General features: G+C 41.9%; 1 protein-coding gene across 1 annotated transcript in view; it reads right to left on the bottom strand.

Moving 5' to 3' along the window:
• Positions 1-21,014, bottom strand: part of Btk (Bruton tyrosine kinase) — a 51,716-nt gene extending 30,702 nt beyond the window's left edge. The window contains exons 1-4 of the mRNA XM_045140383.1: positions 20,926-21,014; positions 5,004-5,242; positions 3,894-3,992; positions 1,488-1,556 (exon numbers count right to left, since the gene is read on the bottom strand). Coding sequence (XP_044996318.1) covers positions 1,488-1,556; positions 3,894-3,992; positions 5,004-5,144 — 309 coding nt within the window. The 5' untranslated portion in view covers positions 5,145-5,242; positions 20,926-21,014. The remainder of the gene's footprint in view (positions 1-1,487; positions 1,557-3,893; positions 3,993-5,003; positions 5,243-20,925) is intronic.
• Between the last annotated feature and the right edge of the window lie 2,904 nt (positions 21,015-23,918).

Consider the following 23,918-nt stretch of genomic DNA (forward strand, 5'->3'; position numbering starts at 1 on the left):
AGATGGGGTAGGGTGAGGGAGATTGCTCAGTGGTTAAAGGTACTTGCTTGCAAAGCCTGCCAGCCCAGGTTCAATTCGCCAGTACTCACATAAAGCCAGTTGCACAAAGTGTTACATGTGTCTGGGGTTCATTTGCAGCAGCAAGAGGTCCTGGCCCACCCATACTCTCTCTCTCTCTCATAAATAATTTTTTTAAAAAAAGAAAGATGAAGCCCTGCATGGTGGCACACGCCTTTAATCCCAGCATTCAGGATGCAGAGGTAGGAGGGTTGCTGTGAGTTTGAGGCCAACCTGGGATTAGAGTGAGTTCCAGATCAGCCTGGGCCAGAGTGAGCCTCTACCTTGAAAACAAACAAAAATGATGGTGTAGTAAAAACTATGTGTAAAACACTCTTTCCCCTTCCTTCACAGGTTTTGTAACCGTCAGGGACCTGAACAAGAACATTTTACATTTTTCTTTTTGCTTGTTAGTCTTGCTCATAAATCCATGACAGAAAGCCCCCTCCCCTGAGACTTTCCACTTCCTTTTCTGGCTTTCACTGTTGTTCAGGCTCATATGGTCAAGGCATGTGGCTTACTCAGTTCTTAGGACATAAGCAAGCCAATTTGAAGTTCAAATTTCACTCTCGTTTGTGGCTTAAACTGCATCTACCAAACACATGCTCATGTGACTAGTTCTTTAGTTCAGACTAGAATGAATTTAGGCTTATGCATAAGTATAATAAGTCTTACTCATATTCAACTTCCTAATACTACCCCTTCCCTCCCCTTTTCTGTCTTTTCAGCCCAGATGACCACCATTAAATAGATAGAACCAGAAGGAAGTGGCGTGAGCAGTGAACAAACAAGAGTGTCTTTCTCAATGCAGTCATCATAGACAAGACATACCATAACAGAACTGGCACTGATACACATTCTCTTTAAAGTGTAGAGGCAAAAAGAAATTATGTTAGCTTGGGAAAGAGAGAAGCAAATATTCTTGGTTCTTACGATTCTCATTTCTTGGTCCAGCTAAAATCAAGCCCTTGCTGAGTAGCCTACAACCATCTGCTGATATTTACTAAAGGAAAAGCTTCCAGTTGGAAGTACATATAGTTTGGGGCGAAGAAGCATCTCTGTAGGACCTGAAAGCCAGCTTCAAGAATGTAACCATTTCCAGGGGCTGGAGAGATGACTTAGTGATTAAGCGCTTGCCTGTGAAGCCTAAGGACCCCAGTTCGAGGCTCAATTCCCCAGGACCCACGTTAGTCAGATGCACAAGGGGGCACATGCGTCTGGAGCTTGTTTGCAGTGGCTGGAGGCCCTGGCGTGCCCATTCTCTCTCACTCTCTCTCTCTCTCTCTCTGCCTCTTTCTCTGTCACTTTCAAATAAAAAAAAAAACATAAAACAAAAAAATTAAAAAAAAAAGAATGTAACTATTTCCTTACCTTGAAAAACCAAGAAAGAATGTAACCATTTCTAGAGTGGACTAGATAAGACAACTCACCTGGAAGGGGTACGGGAACCTTTCAATGATTGAAATCTGCTCCATTTCACTGGACTCCTCACCCCTTCTCTGTAGTGAAAGAAGAAAGTACGGGTTACCTCTAGATGCATTGTTCTTTGTTTTAAAATTTTTATTAGCATTTTCCATGATTATAAAAAAAATCCCATGGTAATTCCCTCCCTCCCCACCCGCCACACTTTCCCCTTTGAAATTCCATTCTCCATCATATTACCTCCCCATCTCAATCACTGTACTTACATATATACAATACCAACCTATTAAGTACCCTCCTCCCTTCCTTTCTCTTTCCTTTATGTCTCCTTTTTAGCATTGTTCTTTTCTTTATTTCTTTAGGAATTGGAACTATTTTGAAATGGCTTCAGAAAACTCTTATATAAAGTTAGTTCTTATTTTTTGCATGTGTGTGCATGTGTAGAGTATATGTATGCTATGTGAAGTGTGTGGTGTATGCAGGTATGTGTGTAGAACATGTAAAAAAAAAAAAAACATGCCAGAAGAGAACATAAGATGTCCTCCTCTGACTGCTCATCCACCTATTTCCTTGAGACAGGGTCTTCCCCTCAGTCTGGAGCTGCTGTCAGCCAGCGAGCCCCAACTACTCTCTGGTTTCCACCAGATGCACATGAGTCTGGAGTTCGATTACAGTGGCTGGAGGCCTTGGTGCGCCCATTCTCCCTCTCTCTCTCTCTCTCTCTCTCTCTCTCTCTCTCTCTCTCTCTCTCTCTTTCTTTCCTTATTTCTTTCTTTCTTTCTTTTTGTTTTTTTGAGGTAGGGTCTCACTCTAGCTCAGGCTGACCTGGAATTCACTATGGAGTCTCAGGGTGGCCTTGAACTCATGGTGATCCTCCTACCTCTACCTCCCGAGTGCTGGGATTAAAGGCATGCACCACCACATCCGGCTTTTGTTTTCTTTTCCTTCTTCTTTTTTTTTTTTTTTCAATGTAGGGTTTCTCTCTCTCTCTCTCTTCCTCTTTCTCTCATAAATAAATAAATATATTTTTTAAAAGAATAATGATTGTCATGGGTAAATGTTTCTCATATATTGTCAAGTTGCAAAGGTAGATTATGTTATAAATAGGGTGTAGTGTCACATGATTGCAATACCAACACTCGAGAGGAACCTAATTCCCAGACCAGCCTGGGCTATATAGTGAGACCTTATACCAAAACAATAAACGAAAGGTGAATTACAAAGCAAGATGTATAGTAGGATTGCATTCTAATTATGCAACATATATTAGTGCATGTATATGCATTGATAATGGAGAAAAACAACTGCAAGTTTATATACACCAACATGCTAATTGCTATTTTCACTGGATAATGGACTTATACATAATTTTATTGTGATTTATTTATTTTTCGGTTCCTATACTATACTAATTATGCTTAACTTTTGTAATCAAGAAAAAAAATTAAATGATATTAAAATTTCAACTTAATTTTATCTGGGCATGGTGGCACACGCCTTTAATCCCAGCACTCGGGAGGCAAAAGTAGGAGGATCATCATGAGTTCTAGGCCACCCTGAGACTACATAGTGAATTCCAGGTCACTCTGAGCTAGAGTGAGACCCTACCTCGAAAAAAAAAAAAAAATCAACTCAGTTTTAAGTAGGTGCTATGATCTGAAGAAACTCAGTGGTCAGGGGCACTTAATTGTAAAGCCTACTAGCCCAGGTTCAGTTCGCTAGTACCCATGTAAAATCAGACACACAAAGAGTAACATGCCTCTGGAGTTCAATTTCAATGGCAAGAGACCCCGGTGTACTCTTACTCTCTATTTCAAATAAATAAATAAAATAGTTTGTAAAAGGAACTGCCGAATCAGGGGGAATAAGCAGTGAGGTGTTAAGGAATCTCATCTCATGCCTATAATCTCAGCACTTGGAAGGCTGGAGTACAATTGTCATGAATTAAAGGCCAACCTGGGCTACATGGTGACTTTCAGGCCATCCTGGGCTGGTTAGAAAAGTTGGTATTGTATTATTTTGATATTGGTGTTAAAAAGTTTTCCAGGTTGAGATGCTCTACATATAGAAGAAAGATGCTGATTCAGTATAACCAATCCGTTGTAGGATGCAGAATTCTTTGAGACAGGATTTCTAGCCCAGGCTAAACTCAAATGTCCTATGTAGCTGAGGATAATCTTAAACTTCTGATTCTCCTGCCTCCACCTCCTGAGTGCTAGAATTACAGATGCATTCCACCACACCCAGTTCTTCACTGCCTTTTGCATGCTAGAAAAACACTCTACCAACTGAGTCTTAGCCCAGAATGAAGAAATTTCGAAAGAAGCACAGCAACATCACCCGTCTTTTTACAGAATATTGAAAAGTTCCAGGTGTCTTTGAATCTGAATCTCTCTCTCTCATTTGCCTCTTACCGGAATCTGTCTTTCAGGTGGAGGATTTTTTTCAGGAACCACTGTTTCAACGCAGGTGATTTTCTCAACATCTATTGAACCTTTCTTACTGCCTCTTCTCTGAGGAAGGGAATGAGGAAGAAAATGGAGAAAGATTAAGAATGATTAAGCAACCAGACAATTACATTTTGTTATCTAATCATGCCCTGTGGTGAGGTGGCACCCACAATCTATCAGAGCCTGTTATTTTGAAAAGAAAAAGTCCTTCAAGATCTATTCATCTAACCTTTTTTTGGTAACATTTTCTTTTTAAAAAATATTTTATTTTTATTTATTTATTTGAGAGAGATAGAAATAGGCAGGGAGAGAGAGAAAATGGGCATTCTAGGGCCTTCAACCACTGCAAACGAACCCCAGATGCATGCGCCCCCTTGGGCATCTGGCTTACATGGGACCTGGGGAAACGATCCTGGCTCCTTTGGCTTTGCAGGCAAGCACCTTAACCTCTAAACCATCTCTCCAGCCCTCATCTAACCTTTTTTGAACACCAAATGGAAGGCAAATAATAAATGACTGTATGTACATTTGTCATAAGAAATAAGATAATTCTGGGAGAGGGGCTCATAGAGCCCTACCCCTCTCTGAGGATTTATATGCAGTTAATGTCTGATGGAGGAGGAAGAGACACTTTCTTCAGTGGTGTAGTCACTGAAGTGCCAGTACTCCTGTTAATAAAACCTCACCCATACTCCTATAAACAATCCTGATGAAACTTAGTGGGTCATGACAAATAAATAATAAGCAAGTAAATAAATAAAAAAAATAAAATAGAAAAAAGACAATTTCCAATTCTTGGATTTCATTTTCAACAGTCATATAATAAGTTTTCTCTGATTGCAGTGTTCAACGGTGAGTTCTCTTGTGGCTTCTTAACATCCTTGAATGTTTCCTCAGCATGGCTATAGTTAGTTACAAGCTAGGAAATATTTTGCTGAGTTTCCTCTATGTAGATTTATTCTATTTCTGCCCCAATCTCCTGCTACCTTTGGAGACCTATCTTTTTCCCCCAAGAAAACCCAAGACAAAGTCCTTGAAAGTGTGACACTCAGACTTCACAGCTGAGAAGCTTACCCCACGTTCAAAGTCATATTCATAGTAGGAAAGTTTGTGCATGGTCAGGAGAAATAGGCGCTTCTTAAAGTTTAAAGGTGATGTCTTCTTTTTTTGTTGGGATCTCTTCAGAAAGATGCTCTCCAGTATCACTGCTGCCATGACTTCCTCTTTCTAGAGCTCACCTACGTACTGGGGATAATGGAAGTTTTTGAGGCACAATATTCCTCATCCATCATGGATCCCCCTCTCCTTGAGACCTATATTGTATGGAACAAAAATATGCAATGCTAGCAAGGGGCCTTATTGCCACCTTGACCTTTTCCTTCCCCAGTTCCCAGCTTAGTCAAATCCCAAGTAGAACAGGTATAATGGATGCACATTGAACTGGGGGATTGAGTTTGTGAAAATATGAGTTTACAGAAACTGGGTTATGGTATAGGGCGATGGAATACTCTAGATTTCTTGCGACATGCACCTGGATGCTTTCTAGTATTTACCATTTTAGAATATGTGTACAGATTTCATAAATGGCAAAAAGTGTGAGCACTTTTTGACCCTGGTATCCCCAGAAGGGATAATGCAAGTGGTCACAAACTGTGCTTTCATTTCCCAGATTTCTAGGTAGTCAAGGCAATCTTTCAAAAGTTGTTGCACTGGCATCTGTAACTAATAAAGACACGAAGGCTGCATCTGCACAGTTATTGTCACTCAATTGCCCATCCCCCACTGACCGAGCTACAAAGGGCAGAAGCTCTATCCTCAGGTTGAAAAAATAGTTTCAGTAGGGAAGGTTAATATTTTTGGCTTTTCTTAACTTTTTATTTAGATTATTTCTTTTGGAAGTTGTCATACAAATGTGATACAATGCCATACTGATAAGAATGCCAGCTGTGCTCATTTAGGAGAAGTGATGTGCTTAGCAACCCCCTGCCCCAACATGCAAAATTCCAGAAAATTTTGCAAAACCATCAAAGAATAACTTTTATTTATTTGCAAGCAGAGAGACATTGAGAAAAGAGAGACAGAGAGAATGTGTGTGCCAGGGACTCCAGCCTCTGCAAAAAAAAAAAAAAAAAAAAAGAAAAGAAAAAAGAAAAAAAAAAGCTGGGTGTTCTTGACTGTCTGAAGTGCTTCTACCATTTTTCCTGAGACAGAGTATCTCACTGGACCTGGGACTCCCATTTTTGGTTAGACTGGTTGAATAGGTAGCCCCAGTGATCTTTTTGTCTCCAGTTCCCTCAGTGCTGATGTTACAGGAATGCATGGCCATACTTGGATTTTCACATGGGTGTTGGAGATCAAACTCAAGTTCTCATGATTGTGCAACAGGTACTCATACCTGCTAAGCCATCTCCCTAGCTCCCTTGTACACAGTCCCAAAAAACCATGTCCAGTCTGCCAGCATTTTGTCTTTAATTTCATTGTGGGATTTTGGTGAATGCACTTCCTGCCTAGAATAACACTGGCTTCAGTCAATACTTGCTCTTATGCCTGGAAGACATACTGGCTTTCTCTCTCCCTCCCTTGCTTCCTTCCTTCCTTCCTTCCTTTGTTTGTTTGTTTCTTCCTTCCTTCCTTCCCTTCTTTCTTTTTTCTCTCTTCCTTTCCTTTCCTTTCCTTTCCTTTCCTTTCCTTTCCTTTCCTTTCCTTTCCTTTCCTTTCCTTTCCTTTCCTTTCCTTTCCTTTCCTTTCCTTTCCTTTCCTTTCCTTTCCTTTCCTTTCCTCTCCTCTCCTCTCCTCTCCTCTCCTCTCCTCTCCTCTCCTCTCCCTCTCCCTCTCCCTCTCCCTCTCCCTCTCCCTCTCCCTCTCCCTCTCCCTCTCCCTCTCCCTCTCCCTCTCCCTCTCCCTCTCCCTCTCCCTCTCCCTCTCCCTCTCCCTCTCCCTCTCCCTCTCCCTCTCCCTCTCCCTCTCCCTCTCCCTCTCCCTCTCCCTCTCCCTCTCCCTCTCCCTCTCCCTCTCCCTCTCCCTCTCCCTCTCCCTCTCCCTCTCCCTCTCCCTCTCCCTCTCCCTCTCCCTCTCCCTCTCCCTCTCCCTCTCCCTCTCCCTCTCCCTCTCCCTCTCCCTCTCCCTCTCCCTCTCCCTCTCCCTCTCCCTCTCCCTCTCCCTCTCCCTCTCCCTCTCCCTCTCCCTCTCCCTCTCCCTCTCCCTCTCCCTCTCCCTCTCCCTCTCCCTCTCCCTCTCCCTCTCCCTCTCCCTCTCCCTCTCCCTCTCCCTCTCCCTCTCCCTCTCCCTCTCCCTCTCCCTCTCCCTCTCCCTCTCCCTCCCTCTCTCCCTCCCTCCCTCTCTCTCTCTCTTTCTTTCTTTCTTTCTTTCTTTTTGTTTCTCTCTCTTTCTTTCAAGTCCAATTTGTACAAGAGAAAGACTTCTTCTCTCTCAAATATCTGTGTTGAGTTAGTTTAGTGCTGGCCTAAGTATGCGAAAGTAAATAACTATCACCCTCTGAGCAAGGAGTGAAATGGCCTCTATTTCCATACCACTAAGCGGAATGGTCACCAGGATTTCCATGGTTTGATATCCCCTTGGACTGCTTTTCTACTGCTCCTAACAATTCAGTATAGATTCACAACACCTGAAAATGTGGATCTTTCTTTTAAAAAAATATTTTTATTTTTATTTATTTATTTGAGAGTGACGGACAGAGAAAGAGGCAGATAGAAAGAGTAAATGGGTGCACCAGGGCCTCCAGCCACTGCAAATGAACTCCAGACTCATGCACCCGCTTGTGCATCTGTCTAACCTGGGTCCTGGGGAATTGAGCCTCGAACTGGAGCCCTCAGTCTTCACAGGCAAGTGCTTAACCGCTAAGCCATCTCTCCAGCCCAACTGTGATTCTTTCTTAGGCACCACTGGTTTATCGACCAGTAATATCAAAACAAGGCATCCTTCTGTATATCTTCCAGAAGGTTGGTATGTAATGGACTTCTCTGAGTTAGATGGTGGAGCTTCTGTAGACACATATTGTAGAAGGCTTCCATTAAAAATGTTTTTACTAGCTGGACTTGGTGGCACACGCCTTTAATCCCAGCATTCGGGAGGCAGGAGTAGGAGGATCGCCATGAGTTTGAGGCCACCCTGAGACTACATAGTGAATTCCAGGTCCTCCTGAGTGCTGGGATTAAAGGCGTGTACCACCACACCCGGCTAAAAATAAAACTTTTTATTTTTTATGTGTTTTTAGTTTTTCAAGGTAGGGTCTCACTCTAGCCCAGGTTGACCTGGAATTCACTCTGTATTCTCAGGGTGGCCTCAAACTCATGGCAATCCTCCTACCTCTGCCTTCTGAGTGCTGGGATTAATAAAAATAAAACATTTCAAAAACATATTTTTATTTATTTGCAAGTATGTGTATGGACACAGCAGGTTCTCTTGCTGCTGTAATTGGATGCTAGATGCATGTGCTGCTTTTTGCATTCGGTTTTACATGGGTGCTAGGGAATCAAACTGAGGCCATTAGGCTTTGCAAACAAGTGCTTTTAACCCATGGGGAGTGAGGGAAAGACAATCTCAGAGTACAAAAGAAGAGTGGGGGAAGAAATAATAGAGAAACTGAGTTCTTCATGGGAAATATAGTTTCCCTGTGATAGCATTATTATTGTTGTTATTATTATTTTTGGTTTTTCGAGGTAGGGTCTTAGTCTGGCCCAGGCTGACCTGGAATTCACTATGTAATCTCAGGGTGGCCTCGAACTCATGGTGATCCTCCTACCGCTGCCTCTCAATTGCTGGAATTAAAGGTGTGCGCCACCACGTCCAGCTCTGTTTTGTTTTCTGAGGTAGGGTCTCATTCTAGCCCAGTCTGACCTGGAATTCACTGTGTAGTCCCAGGGTGGCCTTGAACTCATGGCGATCCTTCTACCTCTGCCTCCTGAGTGCTGGGATTAAAGGTGTGCACCACCACACCCTGCTAGCATTTACTTTATTAATGAATGAATGCAAGCATTTTTACATAGCCACATTTGCAGCCTCTCAGCTCTGTATGTAGCACAGAATTCAGAAAGAGGAAGCTTGTTGATAAGTGTTTAGCCATCATACAAACTGCACTATACGAAGAAATTATTATAAATGGCACTCGATGAATCAATAAACAAAACCATGCCTAATGATAAGATAAAACAGTACTCAGGACAATGCTAAAACAGAATTCAGTGAACTTCACTGCTTGCCCATGATTGCTGAGAGTCTTTGAGATGTGAAATGAAAGTAGCTAGTCAATAATACTTCAACTACTTAGCTAGAATACTCAAGAAGTGATGGTTTCTCGTTATTTCTCCTTTAAAGTACTTTATAATTGGCCATTATATCTGTGAGTATATGGAAGGAAACTCCTGTTTCAGTGCCATCTACCTGTTTTACTTCATTTAAAATTTTTTTTTCGTCCCAGGGATAATACCCAGGACGTCCTACATGCTAGGTAAGTACCCTGCCCCTGAGCTACAGTGACAGCTCCAGTCAGGTATTGGCATAGGCTATTTCATTTATTATTCACAACAAACAGATGAAGCCACTAAGATTCATACAGATGATGTCACTTATCCATCTTCATCCATATATAGCCCATGCCATATTATCTATAGTACTTGCTGTTTTCTGTGGTATATCATTACTTTCCAGGCTGACTTTTTTTTTCCCTTGGAGACAGGGTAATAAGCAAGCACTCCACCAACAGTTCTTATTTTTATTGTTTTTGTATTGCTTTTTATAAGGTATAATGATATCCACCTTAGCACCCTGTCATTGTGCATAACTGTCATCTAAGAGAAGCTGAGACAGCCTTTTCTATATCTTCTGTGAATGTTCAGCAAGAGAGGAAATGGTGATAAAACAGGGGATAAGAAAATTCAGGAACTCAGGGCACTTTCTTCTGCATATTCTTCCACACCAGTAAGAATTATCTGACCCTCTTAACTGTCAACTTTTTCTCCATGTGAAGATATTTTTGAGTTCACCAGGTTTTCTTATATTTTCCTTAAGTTTCTCATAGGGAGATTCTGTCTTACTGGTGGGTTCCTAGAGTCACTTGTTTCATTTATTTATTGTTTATTTTATTTATTTATTTGAGAGCAACAGACAGACAGAGATAAAGAGGCAGATAGATAGATAGAGAGAGAGAGAGAGAGAGAGAGAGAGAGAAAATGGGCACGCCAGGGCCTCCAGCCACTGCAAACAAACTCCAGACGTGTGCGCCCCTTGTGTATCTGGATAACATGGGTCCTGGAGAATCGAGCCTTGAACCAGGTTCCATAGGCTTTACCAGCAAGTGCTTAACCACTAAGCCATTTCTCCAGCCCATTTCTTTATTTTTTTAAATAGTTTTTTTTTAAACTTATCTGCAGGGGAAGATAGAGTGAGAGCGAAAGTGAGAGAGCGAATGAGAATGCCAAGCCCTCTTGCCATTGCAGATGAACTCCAGATACATTTGCTAATTTGTGTATCTGGCTTTACATGTGTCCTGAGGAATTGAACCTGGGCTGGCAGACATGGTAAGCAAATGACTTTGACTGCTGAGCCATCTTCCCAGCCCAGCTGTTTTACTTTTTCAGGTTTCACAGTTAAACAAAGAAAGGAAGAAAAAAGAAAGAAAGAAAGAAAATACCACTGATACACCCAAAGCCCTCTTGGATAATCTCCAGTTCAGTTTCCTGCTTCCTTTGAGGTTACCAATATCTTCAATTTAGTTGCCATACCTGGCCTTTTTTACATGATTACTTCATATTTATCTGCAGAAGATAGTATTGGCTTGGATGATTTAAATTGTACACATAAGCCAAAGGTATTTTCTAGTCACTTGCCTTTTTTTTTTTTTTAACTGAATATAGTGCTTTATGATTTATCTATCTTGGTAGCTCTAGTCATGTTTTAGTTCATTCTATATGGATAGGTATTCTGTCTGATGAACATTCCACTTTATTAATTTTCATGTTGATGAACATTTAGGTTATTGTCTTCAATAATAAATAATGTTTCCATTAACATTCTAGTTCATGTGGTCATAATTTTTTTTTAGAAAAATATTTACTTTAGAAAGCGAGAGAGGGAGAGGGAAAGAGAAAACATGGGCACACCAGGGCGGCCACCAGATACTGCAAATGAACTACAGACACATGCACCAATTTGTGCACCTGGCTTTATGTGAGTAATGGGGAATTGAACCCAGACCAGAAGGCTTTGCAAGCAAGCACACTTAATCACTGATCCATCTCCCTAGCCCAAACAGATTTTTACTTTCAGAATAAATTCTCAGTTACATAGACAAAATGGCAAGCCCAGATCTTTGTCTGTTGGACTATGCACTTTGTGCTATTCCTCTTTCTTTCTTTTTTTGTTGTTGTTTTGAGGTAAGGTTTCACTCTAGTACAGGCTGACCTGGAATTCACTATGTATTCTCCGGTGGCCTCAAACTCATGGTGATCCTCCTATCTTTGCTTCCTGGTTGCCTCCTGGGATTAGAGGCATGCGCCACCACACCCAGCTGCTATTCCTCTTTCTATCCTCAGGATGCTTCACTGTAAAACATGGAAGAATTAACACCTGTACATAGAAGGAGAATATAATTGATGGGCTAAATTTGGCCTACCTCTATCTTCAAAAACGTCTTCTGGCCTGAAGACATGGTTCAGCAGTTAGAGGCACTTTGCTTGCTTGCTAAGCCTGAGAGCCCAATGACCTTGGTTCAATTCCTCAGTGCCCACGTAAAGGCAGATGCACAATGTGACACATGTGTTTGGAGTTCATTGCAGTGTCAAGAGGCCCTGGCAGGCCCATAATCACTCTTTCTGTCTGCCTCTTTCTCTCTGTCTCTCTACTTCAAGTGAATAAAATAGAATATACGAAAAACATCTTCTCAGTCCTGAGAAGCATCCCTCAGATTTTGACTAATATTTTGATAAAAACTTCCTTGGATTTGGAACTAGTAGATGTTTACTTCATCTTCTTCTTTCTTTTTTGGTTTTTCAAGGTAGGGTCTCACTCTAGCCCAGGCTGACCTGGAATTCACTATAGAGTCTCAGAGTGGCCTTGAACTCATGGCAATCCCCCTACCTCTGCTCGGCTTACTTCATCTTCTTTTTGAGGGGATAGTTTGAGATGGCATCTTATTATGTAGTTCTGGCTATCTTGGTAGTCACTGTATAGCTTATGGCTGACATTGAACTCATGGCAATTCTGTTGCTTCAGCTTCCTGAGTACTGAGATTACAGGTGTAGGCCACTACATCTGGCTTATATTTCAGTTAATTTTTGTTTTGTTTTCTGATTTTAAGTAATTTATTTATATCCCCCTCCATATCAATGTAATACATATTCATTATAAAAGTGTTTCATGTATAAGGATATTAACTTTTTAATCACTTATAAATATATTATGTAGAGGCATTAACATTTTTGCATATTTCCTATTTTTCTGTGCATGTTTCTCACCATGTTTGAGATCATATTGCATAGACTTTTTGTAGTTTACTTATTTAATTTTTTTTTTTTATTTGAGAAAGAGAGAGAGTGTGTGTGTGTGAGCAAGCATGGGTGTACCACAGTCTCTCGCTTCTGCAAACAACCAGACACTTATGCCACTTTGAACATCTGGCTTTATATGGTGTGGCAGTTTGTTTATTATTTTGAAGTTTGCAGTTGTAGCCACCTGGCTGGAGGCTGTGTCACTGGGTGGATCTTAAGGTCCAGCCCTAAGGTGTGGTGGTGGGCTTAAATTTCCAATCTAAAGATATGCAAAATGTGCCTAGCTGAAGTTCCTGAAATGTGCTATGTGTCTTTTAGCTCGGGTTGTGGCTTTTTTTTTTTAATTAATTAATTTATTTATTTGAGAGCGACAGACACAGAGAGAAAGACAGATAGAGGGAGAGAAAGAGAATGGGCGCGCCAGGGCTTCCAGCCTCTGCAAACGAACTCCAGATGCGTGCGCCCCCTTGTGCATCTGGCTAACGTAGGACCTGGGGAACCAAGCCTCGAACCGGGGTCCTTAGGCTTCACAGGCAAGCGCTTAACTGCTAAGCCATCTCTCCAGCCCGGCTTTTTTTTTTTTTAATTTTTTTGTCTCTCTGCCTGGTCCTTCAAGAGGAGGCTAACTTCTACCATTATGGAACTTCCCCTGGATCTATAAGCTTCAACAAATCCCTTCCTTCTATAACTGTGCCTGGTCTGGAAGTTCATCTCAGTGAATCTGAAGCTGTCTACAGCACATGGGTACTGGACACTTAAACCTAGGCTAGCACATTTTGCAAGTAAGTGGCTTTAATTTCTAAGCCATCTCCCCTGCCCTAGAGTCCGCTATTTTTGTTTATTTTTCTGAGGAAGCTTGCTCTAGCCTACACTGACCTGGAATTCACTATGTAGTACCATGCTATCCTCAAACACACAGCAATCCTCCTAGTTCTGCCTCCTGAATGCTGGGGTTACAAGCATGTGCCACCATGTCAGGCAGTTCATTTTTTAACCGTGTCTATCCATCAATTTGGCATACTTTCCTCCTGCCACTCACCCCCATTACCAAATCTAAGATGCTTGCTTAACATTACCCTTAGACAGACCGATAGAGTTTGTCTGTAATCCCAGCAGGAAGGCAAAAATACCACAAGTTCATGGCCTCCTGGGTTATGTACTGTGGTCAAGGCCAGCCTGGGATACATAATGAGACTTTGGGGAGGTGGCTCAGAGGTACAGTAGGTGCCTGGCATGCACAAGGCTGTAGGTTTCATACTCTACACTGCAAAAAAAAAAAGCTACATATCTTGAGCCCTAGGGGAATTAATGTCTGCTATTGTCTCACTAAATGTATTCATTATGTCCATCCAACTGCCCTCTAAGCATTTTTTTTTGTTTATACTCATTTATTAATGCTACTCTCACTTTTGGTTAGAGATGCTTCTCTTATCAGGTGGGGGTGACCCCTGGGGTAACACAAAAGGCATGATAGTGCTGAGAAGAAGTTACAGAGGGAGTGTTCAGCACTTAGACATTTCTATCCCATCCGACAAGGCTCAGGATCCATTGCAGAAGAGATGGTGGAAAGAATGTAAGAGCCAAAGAAGGGTAGGACTGCTTATAATGAAATCTTCCAGAAACAAAATGGCCTTGATATTCAGGGCCTCACAGTGTCTGACACTACCTACACAAGACCTACATAATAGGAGAAAAAGATGATGACATTAATATAGAAGAGAGACTAATTGGAAAGAAGAAGGTATTCAATGGAGGGTGGATTTGAAAGGGGGCGAATGGGGATGGGAGAGGGAATTATCATGGTTTATTGTCTATATTTACAGACACTGTCAATAAAAATAAAGTTAAAAAATCCAAAGTACAGAGCCATAGTAACAAAAACAGCATGGTACCGATACAAAAACAGACATGTAAACCAATGGAACAGAATAGAGGACCCAGATGTAAGTCCAGGTAACTACAGTCACCTGATCTTCGACAAAAATGTCAAAAATATTCATTAGAGCCAGGAGTGGTGGCACACACCTTTGATCCCAGCACTTGGGATGCAGAGGTAGGAGGATTGCCATGAGTTTGAGGTTACCCTGAGGTTTCATAGTGAATTCAAGGTCAGCCTGGGCTAGAGAGAATCCCTACTTTGAAAAACCAAAAACCAAAATTCAAAAAAAAAAAAAAAACCCTCATTGGAGAATAGGCAGCCTCTCAGCAAATGGTGTTGGGAAAACTGGATGTATATCTATAGAAGGATGAAAATAGATCCTTACATCTCTCCATGCAGAAGAATTAAGTCCAAATGATCAAAGACCTTCATATCAGACCTCAAATTCTGAAACTAGATTCTAGAGGAAAACCTCTAAGATATTGGTCTTGTCAAAGATTTTCTGAATATAACCTCAATTGTTTAGGAAATAAAAACACAGAACAACCACCAGGACCTCATGAAATTATAAAGCTATTATACGGCAAAGGACACTGTGAATAGAGCAAAGAGACAACCTACAGCATGGGGAAAAAAATCTTTGCCAGCTATACATCTGGCAGAGGATTAATTTCCAAAACATACAAAGAACTCAAAAAACTAAATAATAGGAAATCAAACAACCCAATTAAAAAATGAGCTATGGAACTAAATAGAGAGTTCTCAAAAGAAGAAATATAGATGGTATATAAACATCTAAAAATATGTTCTACATCCCTAGCAATCAGGGAAATGTAGATTAAAACTACACTGAGATTCCATCTCATTCCTGTCAGATTGGCTACCATCATGTAAACAAATTACCATAAATGCTGGTGAAGATGTGCAAAAAGAGGAAGCCTTCACTGTTGGTAGGAATGCAATGTGGTCCAGCCATTGTGGAAATCAGTATGGAGGTTCCTGAGACAGCTAAAAACAGATTTACCATATGATCAAGCCATACCACTCCTAGGCATATATTCTAAGGACTTGGCTCACTACCTTAGAGTTATCTGCCCAACCATATTTATCGCCGCTCTATTCATAATAGTTAGGAAATTGAACCAGGCTAGATGTCCTTCAACTGATGGGCGGATAATGAAGATGTGACACATTTACACAATGGAGTTCTACTCAGGAGTAAAGAAAAGCGAAATTATGAAATTTATAGGAAAATGGTTGGATCTGGAAAGGATTATACATAGCAAGGTAACTCAGACCCACAAAGCCACATGTCATATTTTCTCTCTCATATGTGGATCCTAGCTTATTAGATTTCTATGTGAGTAGGAATAAAATTCATTAGCAGAGGCCAGTAAGCTAGAAAGAGGATAGAAAGGGAGGGAGCACTTAATAAGATGGTATTGTATATATATATGTAAGTAGAAGAACAGATTAATGGGGGTGAAAAGGCCTAAGTGAAGTCAGGGTAAGAGATTGAGTAAAGGAAAGGTGGAGGGAGGGCTAATCAAAATCTAAGAGGATATAAATAAGTCATATGGAAACCTAGTTTTTTGGACAATGGAATACCCAGAAGCCATGGATTGTTAGAAAATTTTCAGTGCCAGGGGTGGGATACCTTACAGTGAGTTGTTGGCTAGGGAGGACACTGATACCCCCAAGACATTACAGGCCATTGCCAAGGTTCTTGGTTTCCACCAGGAAAGATGGTAAGACCCTATTGCTGAAGACTCCACATACTTGGGCTGCAAGGCCACTGAGAAATCCTGCTGGAGCTGATTCCTCCATGTAGACCAGCTTTCTGTCAGCTGGAATAAGCCATGCTGCATGCAGGTCAATGGGAGAGGGAGAAATCACCTGTGGAGATACTCAACAGTGGACACAGCAAGCCTTATATTTGGCCAGCCAGGCCAAATGAGCCAATGGGTGTAATAGTGGCACGTCTGCTATGGGGGAAACCAACTGCCCTCTAATTGGACTGGAGATCTGCTCCATGAGAGGGAATACAGTCCTGATACTGAAAACCTACAACAGGGGTAGTCATGAGCCCTAGGGGTATAACTTCTGCTGCTGTCTGGCTAAATGTATATACTATGCTTATCAGACTCCCCAGTAGGCACTTCTCTTAATTTCATACCCATATATTAAAGTTACTATCATTTTTGGTTAGAGAATCTTCTATTTTCAGATGACAGTGACCTTGGGATGACTCAGAAGGCACCATGGTGCTGAGAAGAAGTGACATAGGGGTGCTCAGCACTGAAATACCTCTATCACATCTTCCAAGGCTCAGGGTCCATTGCAGAATAGGTGACATAAACAATGTAAGAGACAAAGGAAGGGTAGGGCTCCTTACAATGTGCTGCTAAAGACACAAAATAACTTGGATATCCATGACTTCACAGTGTCTGACACTACCTACACAAGACCATCATAATAGGAGGAAAAGATCATGACATCAAAATAAAAGATTGATTGAGAGGGGGAAGGGATATGACGGAAAATGGAGTTTCAAAGGGTAAAGTGGGGGGAGGGAGAGAAGTATCATGTCATACCTAAGTGACAATTATGGAAGTTGTCAATTAAAAAAAATAAATAGAAAAACAAAGTACATAATGAGACTTTGTCTCAAAAAACAACAGTAAGGCCAGGCATGGTGGCACATGTGTTTAATTCCAGCACTTGGGAGTTAAAGGTAGGAGTATTGCTGTAAGTTTGTGGCAAGTGTGGGACTACAGAGTGAGTTTAAATTCAGTCTGGGCTAGAGTGAGATCCTACCTAGAAAAAATAAACAAAACAGTAAGAGAGAGGGAGAGACTGAGCATGAGCTAGGAATATAGCTCAGTGGTAGAGTGCTTGCATGAGGCCCTAGATTCAATCCCCAGTACCACAAGAACAAATCAAAATAAAACAAAACACTTCCAAACTATTATCTCTGGTTATTTCTTCAATGTAGTCAAGTTTCCATATAAACATCTTTATCTATCAAAAAGTCTGTGCATTGCATACTCTATCACTGAGCTGCACCCCATTTGTGAAACAAAATTTATTTATTTTTTTTGTTTTTTGAGGTAGGGTCTCACTATGGCCTAGGCTGACCTGAAATTCACTATATAGTCTCAGGGTGGTCTCAAACTTGTGGTGGTCCTCCTATCTCCGCCTAGCCAGTTCTGGGGTTACAGGTGTGTGCCACCATGCATGGCTGTGAAACAATTTTTAAGCATTTACTCAATATCACTGCAGTATTAACTCTTTTGAAAATATTTTATTTATTTGAGAGAGAGAAAGAGAGAGAGAGAGAGAGAGAGAGAGAGAGAGAGAGAGAGAGAGAGAATGGGCATGCCAGGGTCTCCAGCCACTGCAAATGAACTCCAGACGCATGTGCCACCTTGTGCATCTGACTTACGTGGGTCCTGAGGAATGAAGCCTCCAACTGTGGTCCTTAGGCTTCACAGGCAAGCATTTAACTGCTAAGCCATCTCTCCAGCCCTCATATCCTTATTTCTTTTGTTATTTATAATCTTTTACTCTGATTTTATTATAGCTTATTTTTCACTGAGTCAGTTATCTTGAATTCTAGTATGCTCCAACCTCCAATTTATCTAAAACTTCTCTTGACTCTAGAATTTCCTTCTAAGGGTAAGCTAATAAACTCTTCATTTCAGGTAGGCTCAAAAATGAGATGACCTGGGCTGGAGAGATGGCTTAGTGGTTAAGCGCTTGCCTGTGAAGCCTAAGGACTCCGGTTCGAGGCTCGATTCCCCAGGTCCCACGTTAGCCAGATGCACAAGGGGGCGCACGCGTCTGGAGTTCGTTTGCAGTGGCTGGAAGCCCTGGCTCACCCATTCTCTCTCTCTCCCTCTATCTGTCTTTCTCTCTGTCTGTCACTCTCAAATAAATAAATAAAAATTGAACAAAAAATATTAAAAAAAATGAGATGACCTTATTCTTGAAGTTCAAATTACCAGTATACCCTGAAGAGAATCTGGAGTGGGCTTTCAATGTGCAGGGTGGAAAGTCTGGGATTAAAGTTTCTAGGCTTGTTAAGTTCTCAAATTGCCCTCAGTTACTGCACATAAATCTCCATACAAACTGAAAGTCGCACGTGGCCCAGTTGTTTCAGGGTTCTCAGGGGAGTGCTCTCTTCCCTTCCCCTCTCTGCCATAGCTTCATGCATAACCAAGCAGCTTTTGGGGTAGAATAGGTCAAGATGTCTTCTATAACTTGTTTTTTTTTGTTGTTGTTGTTGTTTATGGCCCAAGTTGGCCTCAAACTCCAGCAATCCTTCTACCTCAGCCTCCTTAGTGCCAGGATTATAGCTGTGCACCTATCTGTTCTCTAACTTCTTATTAAGATATGTTTCATTTAACATTCTAGCTCACTTACATTCAGGAGTTAGCAATCAGATCTCTGCATTGTTAAGGGGAAAGTAGATGTATCAGATGACTCTTTGGAGAATACCCAATCTTTGGTTTTCAAAAGCCATATCTTCCCCTTATACCTAAGTGACTTCCTGATATGGGTCTAGTCCACTGAAAAGAAACTATGGGAAATGTGCTCAAATGGAAATAACAAATCATAGTGATAATTTAAATCTACACCAAGACCCTACAAGTATATGGAAAGATACACTAGTTCTCACCAGAAGGTATGTACAAAGAAGTCTAAACAGAAACATCAGCAGCCATACACAATAAGAATTTAAATTTAGTGGAGCATTGTGGCACACACCTTTAACCCCAGCACTCCAGCACTCGGGAGGCAGAGGTAGGAGGATCGCCATGTGTTTGAGGCCACCCTGAGACTACATAGTGAATTCCAGGTCAGCCTGGGCTAAAGTGAGACCCTACCCTGAAAAAAAAAGAATTTAAATTTGACACAAGCAAATTGATTAGTCTGAAAACAAAGAAATCAGTCCAAGGATGATGATGCATGCCTGTAATGACAGTACTGTTATGTCTGAGGCAAATGGATCAAAAGTTTGAGGTTCACTTGGGCTTTGTAGTCTTGGCTACATAGGGAAACACTGTTTCCAAATGAATGAATGAATGAATGAATGAATGAATAAATAAATAAATATCACAATAGAGCAGATAGGGCAAGCCCAATGGGAAACTGTGTGGGTGGAATGCTTTAGGTTTCCATGAGTATTTGCATTTTTGTGCCTTATTTGGAGGGTAGCATCCTTTTCATCAAATAACTGGGTCCAGAGAAGTTGGACTTGGTCTTCAAGAGTTTAGCATACAAAATGAGGGAAGGAGCAGAACTGATACACTCCTAATGGCGAACAGCTTCTGAGCTGTGTGAAGCCCTGCTCATACCCCCTCCCCAGCCCCACTGCTGCCCTGCCTCTGGACAGGGACAGCAAGGGATTAACTTTCATCTTGGAGAGATGGGTAGCAGGAGAACTGGGATTGCATTTGAAGATCATCCAAGAATGTCTTGCACCATCATAGCAGTATCTTATATTCTAAATATCACACCATTTGCTCTATGTATACCCCACTGGAGACACTGGCAGGTCTTAGGCAGAAAAAAATAACAGATGTTGATATACAGTACTTACTATTGTCAGGACCTGTTTAAACTATTTTACATTTATTTACACATGAAGTCCTAGCAACCCTATGGAAAAGGTACCAGCTAAGTAGGGAAGGGAGAAGAGAAAGGGGAAAAAAAAGGAAATGGAGCCTGAGGAGAAAGGACCAGGAACATGTTAATGCAATTTAAAGATTATTAAGTGCTGACTCTGTGTCAGGGAAATAGGTAATGAATAAAAATAAAAGAGGATGCAAAGAAGAGGGGAGACTGGTAGAGAGAGAAACAGAGAGAGTGAAGAGTAAGAGAAGGGAGTGGAGGAAAGGAGAAGAATTGAGAGAAGTCACGAAAACAAGAGAAAAGTCAGCCATGCACATGGTAGATAGGCAAAGTTAAGAAACTGTCCCTATAACCCCAAGAGTTGGCCACACTGTCTTGACCAAAGTGGAGGCTGCTTTCTTCTGGCCTAGTGTCCTACGCATTATTACCTCCATGAGGATGTCATAGCTTCCACATAGTCCTTCCTACGGGAGAGATCTGATCCTGACAATATTTGGCCTGCTACAGGCTAAGGCAGATAACCTACATCCTAGCCTACCTGGGGCCTTTCCTCAGTCCCCACTGCCTTTTGTGGCATATGAGCTTTTATGCTTTTTTTCAGATAAGATGCCTCTTAGAACTTCTTCTAACCATTTCATTGACAAAAGTATACATTTTCCCTGTTGCTACTTACAATATTTCTTTTTCACCAAGGTTTACAGAGGTCTTTTTCCACCATTTGCTGCTTATTAAGACTGTCACGTCAGGTCACGTTTTTTCTCTTCCTATCCTCCTCCCCAGCCATTCACAAAGGACCCTTACAGCTCCTGTGATCACTGGAAGGGACTACCTTATCCTGATGACACTCCCACCCTCCCTCAGTCTCTCCCACCAGCAGACAGATGGCACCGGCCATGCTTTCCTCCAGGCCTTCATGGGTCCCAAGAAAAGCACTTGCTGCTGCTACTGCCCAGTCTTTGTCTCTCCCCAGACCCACCTTAGTCCTGACTTAATGCAGGTAGCTTCGCAGGAGTATTGAGATGCCAGGACTTGGAAGGTGGGACTCGATCTCTGAAGACACTGGCCCTGGAGACATATTCTTACAGTCCAGAGAGGAAGGACAGTCTGAGCAAACCCCACCCTTTCACAGCAACTCAGTTCCCTTTTTTTGTTTCCTGACTTAAACCAATGTATTATTTTTTTCTTCTCAGCAACATGATATCTGATTCCCTGCTGCTGTCCCTATTCCACTCCCCCAACTCTTCCCACCCTTCTTTTTTATTTTATTTTATTTTATTTTTTGTTTTTTTGAGGTAGGGTCTCACTCTAGCTCAGGCTGACTTGGAATTCACTCTGTAGTCTCAGCGTGGCCTTTAACTCACATCCATCCTCTTACCTCTGCCTCCTAAGTGCTGGGATTAAAGGCTTGCGCCAGCACCCCCAACTATTTCTGCCCTTCATTTGCTTGGGTCCTTTGACACCAGTACATTGGGTCCAGCTCTGAAGGAATCTTTCTTAACATTACCCAAGTCACTGAGACTCAATAAGATGAAGCTGCGGGAGCAGTGAGGGATGGCTTAGCGCTTGAGGCATTTGCCTGCAAAGCCAAAGGACCCAGGTTGGATTCCCCAGGACCCACATTATCCAGATGTGCGAGGGGCGCATGCATCTGGACTTCCTTTGCAGTGGATGGAGGCCCTGGTGCTCCCAATCTCTCTCTCCCTCTTTCTCTGTCAAATAAATAAATAAAATAATTTTTTTAAAGAAGCTGTGTTGGGCAAATGAGTTACCAGATCACCCTGACTCAAGTGTAGGGACAACATGCCTAAAGGGCCGTGGAGATGGTTAGTACAAGGAGAGGACTGATGCCCAACCTCATGGAGACAAAATGAAGGGGCTACCTAAGAGGAGTGTTTTTTTTTTAAATTTTATTTATCTATTTTCATTTTTTAAAATTTATTAGAGACACAGAGAGAGAAAGAGTGAGAATGGGCATGCCAGGGCTTCCAGTCACTGCAAATGAACTCCAGATGCATGTGTCACCTTGTGCATCTGGCTTACGTGGGACCTGGAGAATAGAACCTGGATCCTTACAATTCTCAGGCATGTGCCTTAACCGTGAAGCCATCTCTCTAGCCACCCCCCCTTTTTTTTCGAGGTAGGGTGTCACTCTAGCTCAGGCTGACCTAGAATTCACTGGAATTCACGCCTGTTTTAAAGGAGTGTTTTTAAGAGTCTTTGTCTTCTAGGTCGGGTCGGGTGTGGTGGCATACACCTTTAATCCTAGCACTTGAGAGGTAGTGGTAGGAGGATCACTGTGAGTTCGAGGCCACCCTGAGACTACATAGTGAATTCCAGGTCAGCCTAAATTAGAGTGAGACCCTACCTCGAAAAAAAAAAAAAAAAAGAGTCTGTCTTCTGAGGCAGAGGAGAGTCAGCCTCACACAGTTCAACTTGGATGAAGAGGGCTCACACAGAGACCCCAAAGTACATAGCCTGGCAGAGATAGAGACAAGACTTCCCGTGCTGAGTCATTTTCTAAGAAAACATTTTTTTTTCCGACAGATAAAAATGCCAGAATATATGCCCACATAAAGACTTGTGACCTTCCCCATTTTCTATGTTGATTTTCTTCATTTAAGATTCAGTCTCAGGGGCTGGAGAGATGGCTTAGTGGTTAAGGCACTTGCCTGTGAAACCTAAGGACACAGGTTTGATTCCCCACTACCCATATAAGCCAGATGCACGTAGTGGTGCATGCATCTGGAGTTCATTTGCAGTGGCTGGAGTCCCTAGTGTGCCCGTTCTCTATCTGCCTTTCTCTATCTCTAATAATAAGTAACTAAGTAAATAAGGCACATGTTTATAAAAAAGATTGAGTCTCAGGGGCTGGGGTGATGGCTCAGCAGTTAAGTGTACCTGATTGCAATCTCTGACAACCCAGGTTCGATTGCATAGTACCCATGTAAAGCCAGATGCACAAAGTGTCACATATGCCTGGAGTCCATTTCCAGTGCAAAAGACACTCTGGTGCACCCACTCTCTCTCTCTCTCTCTCTCTCTCTCTCTCTCTCTCTCTCTCTCAAAAATAATAAATAAACATATTTTAAAAATATGATCTCTGGGGCTGGAGAGATGGCTTAGCGGTTAAGTGCTTGCCTGTGAAGCCTAAAGACCCCGGTTCGAGGCTCAGTTCCCCAGGTCCCACGTTAGCCAGATGCACAAGGGGGCGCACGCGTCTGGAGTTCGTTTGCAGAGGCTGGAGGGCCTGGCGCGCCCATTCTCTCTCTCTCCCTCTATCTGTCTTTCTCTCTGTGCCTGTCGCTCTCAAATAAATAAATAATTAATTAAAAATATATATATTTAAAAAAATATGATCTCTGGAGTCAGGTCACGGTGGCACACACCCATAATCCCAGGTACTGGGGAGATGGGTCCAGGGGATTATAAACTCAAGGCCTGGTCTACCATAGTGTGATTCTGTCTCAAAATATATTTCATTCTCAGAGCTGAATTATTTACAGTATATTCTATAAAGCAGTAAGCACTACTAGGTGTGTTACTTAAAGCCCCAGTGTTTCCTCAGCAGAACCATGGCCTATGTTCTGGCTTCAATCTTCTCCTAGAGGATTCTTTGAAGAATTGAATTCAGTATCAGCTTCAGGACATGATGGTGTCAGGGTCCCTGGTAAATTACTTGCTAGCCTACCTTGACTCATGAGGCACTCCGATATTTCCTTGCCCTAAGGCATTGTACCATAGAGTGAAGCATATCACTATTTTTAAGATAACAGGATTTAAACTTTTATATTTTTTAAATTTTTTATTATTTATTGATTTATTTGAGAGAGAAAAAGGGGGAGAGAGAGAGAGAGAGGGAGAGAGAGAGAGAGAGAGGGAGAGAGAGAATAGAGAATGGGTACCCTAGGGCATCCAGCCACTGCAAATGAACTCCAGATGCATGTGTCCCCTTGTGCATCTGGCTTATGT

This window comes from Jaculus jaculus, chromosome X (assembly GCF_020740685.1).
Source record: "Jaculus jaculus isolate mJacJac1 chromosome X, mJacJac1.mat.Y.cur, whole genome shotgun sequence".
Taxonomy (NCBI): domain Eukaryota; kingdom Metazoa; phylum Chordata; class Mammalia; order Rodentia; family Dipodidae; genus Jaculus; species Jaculus jaculus.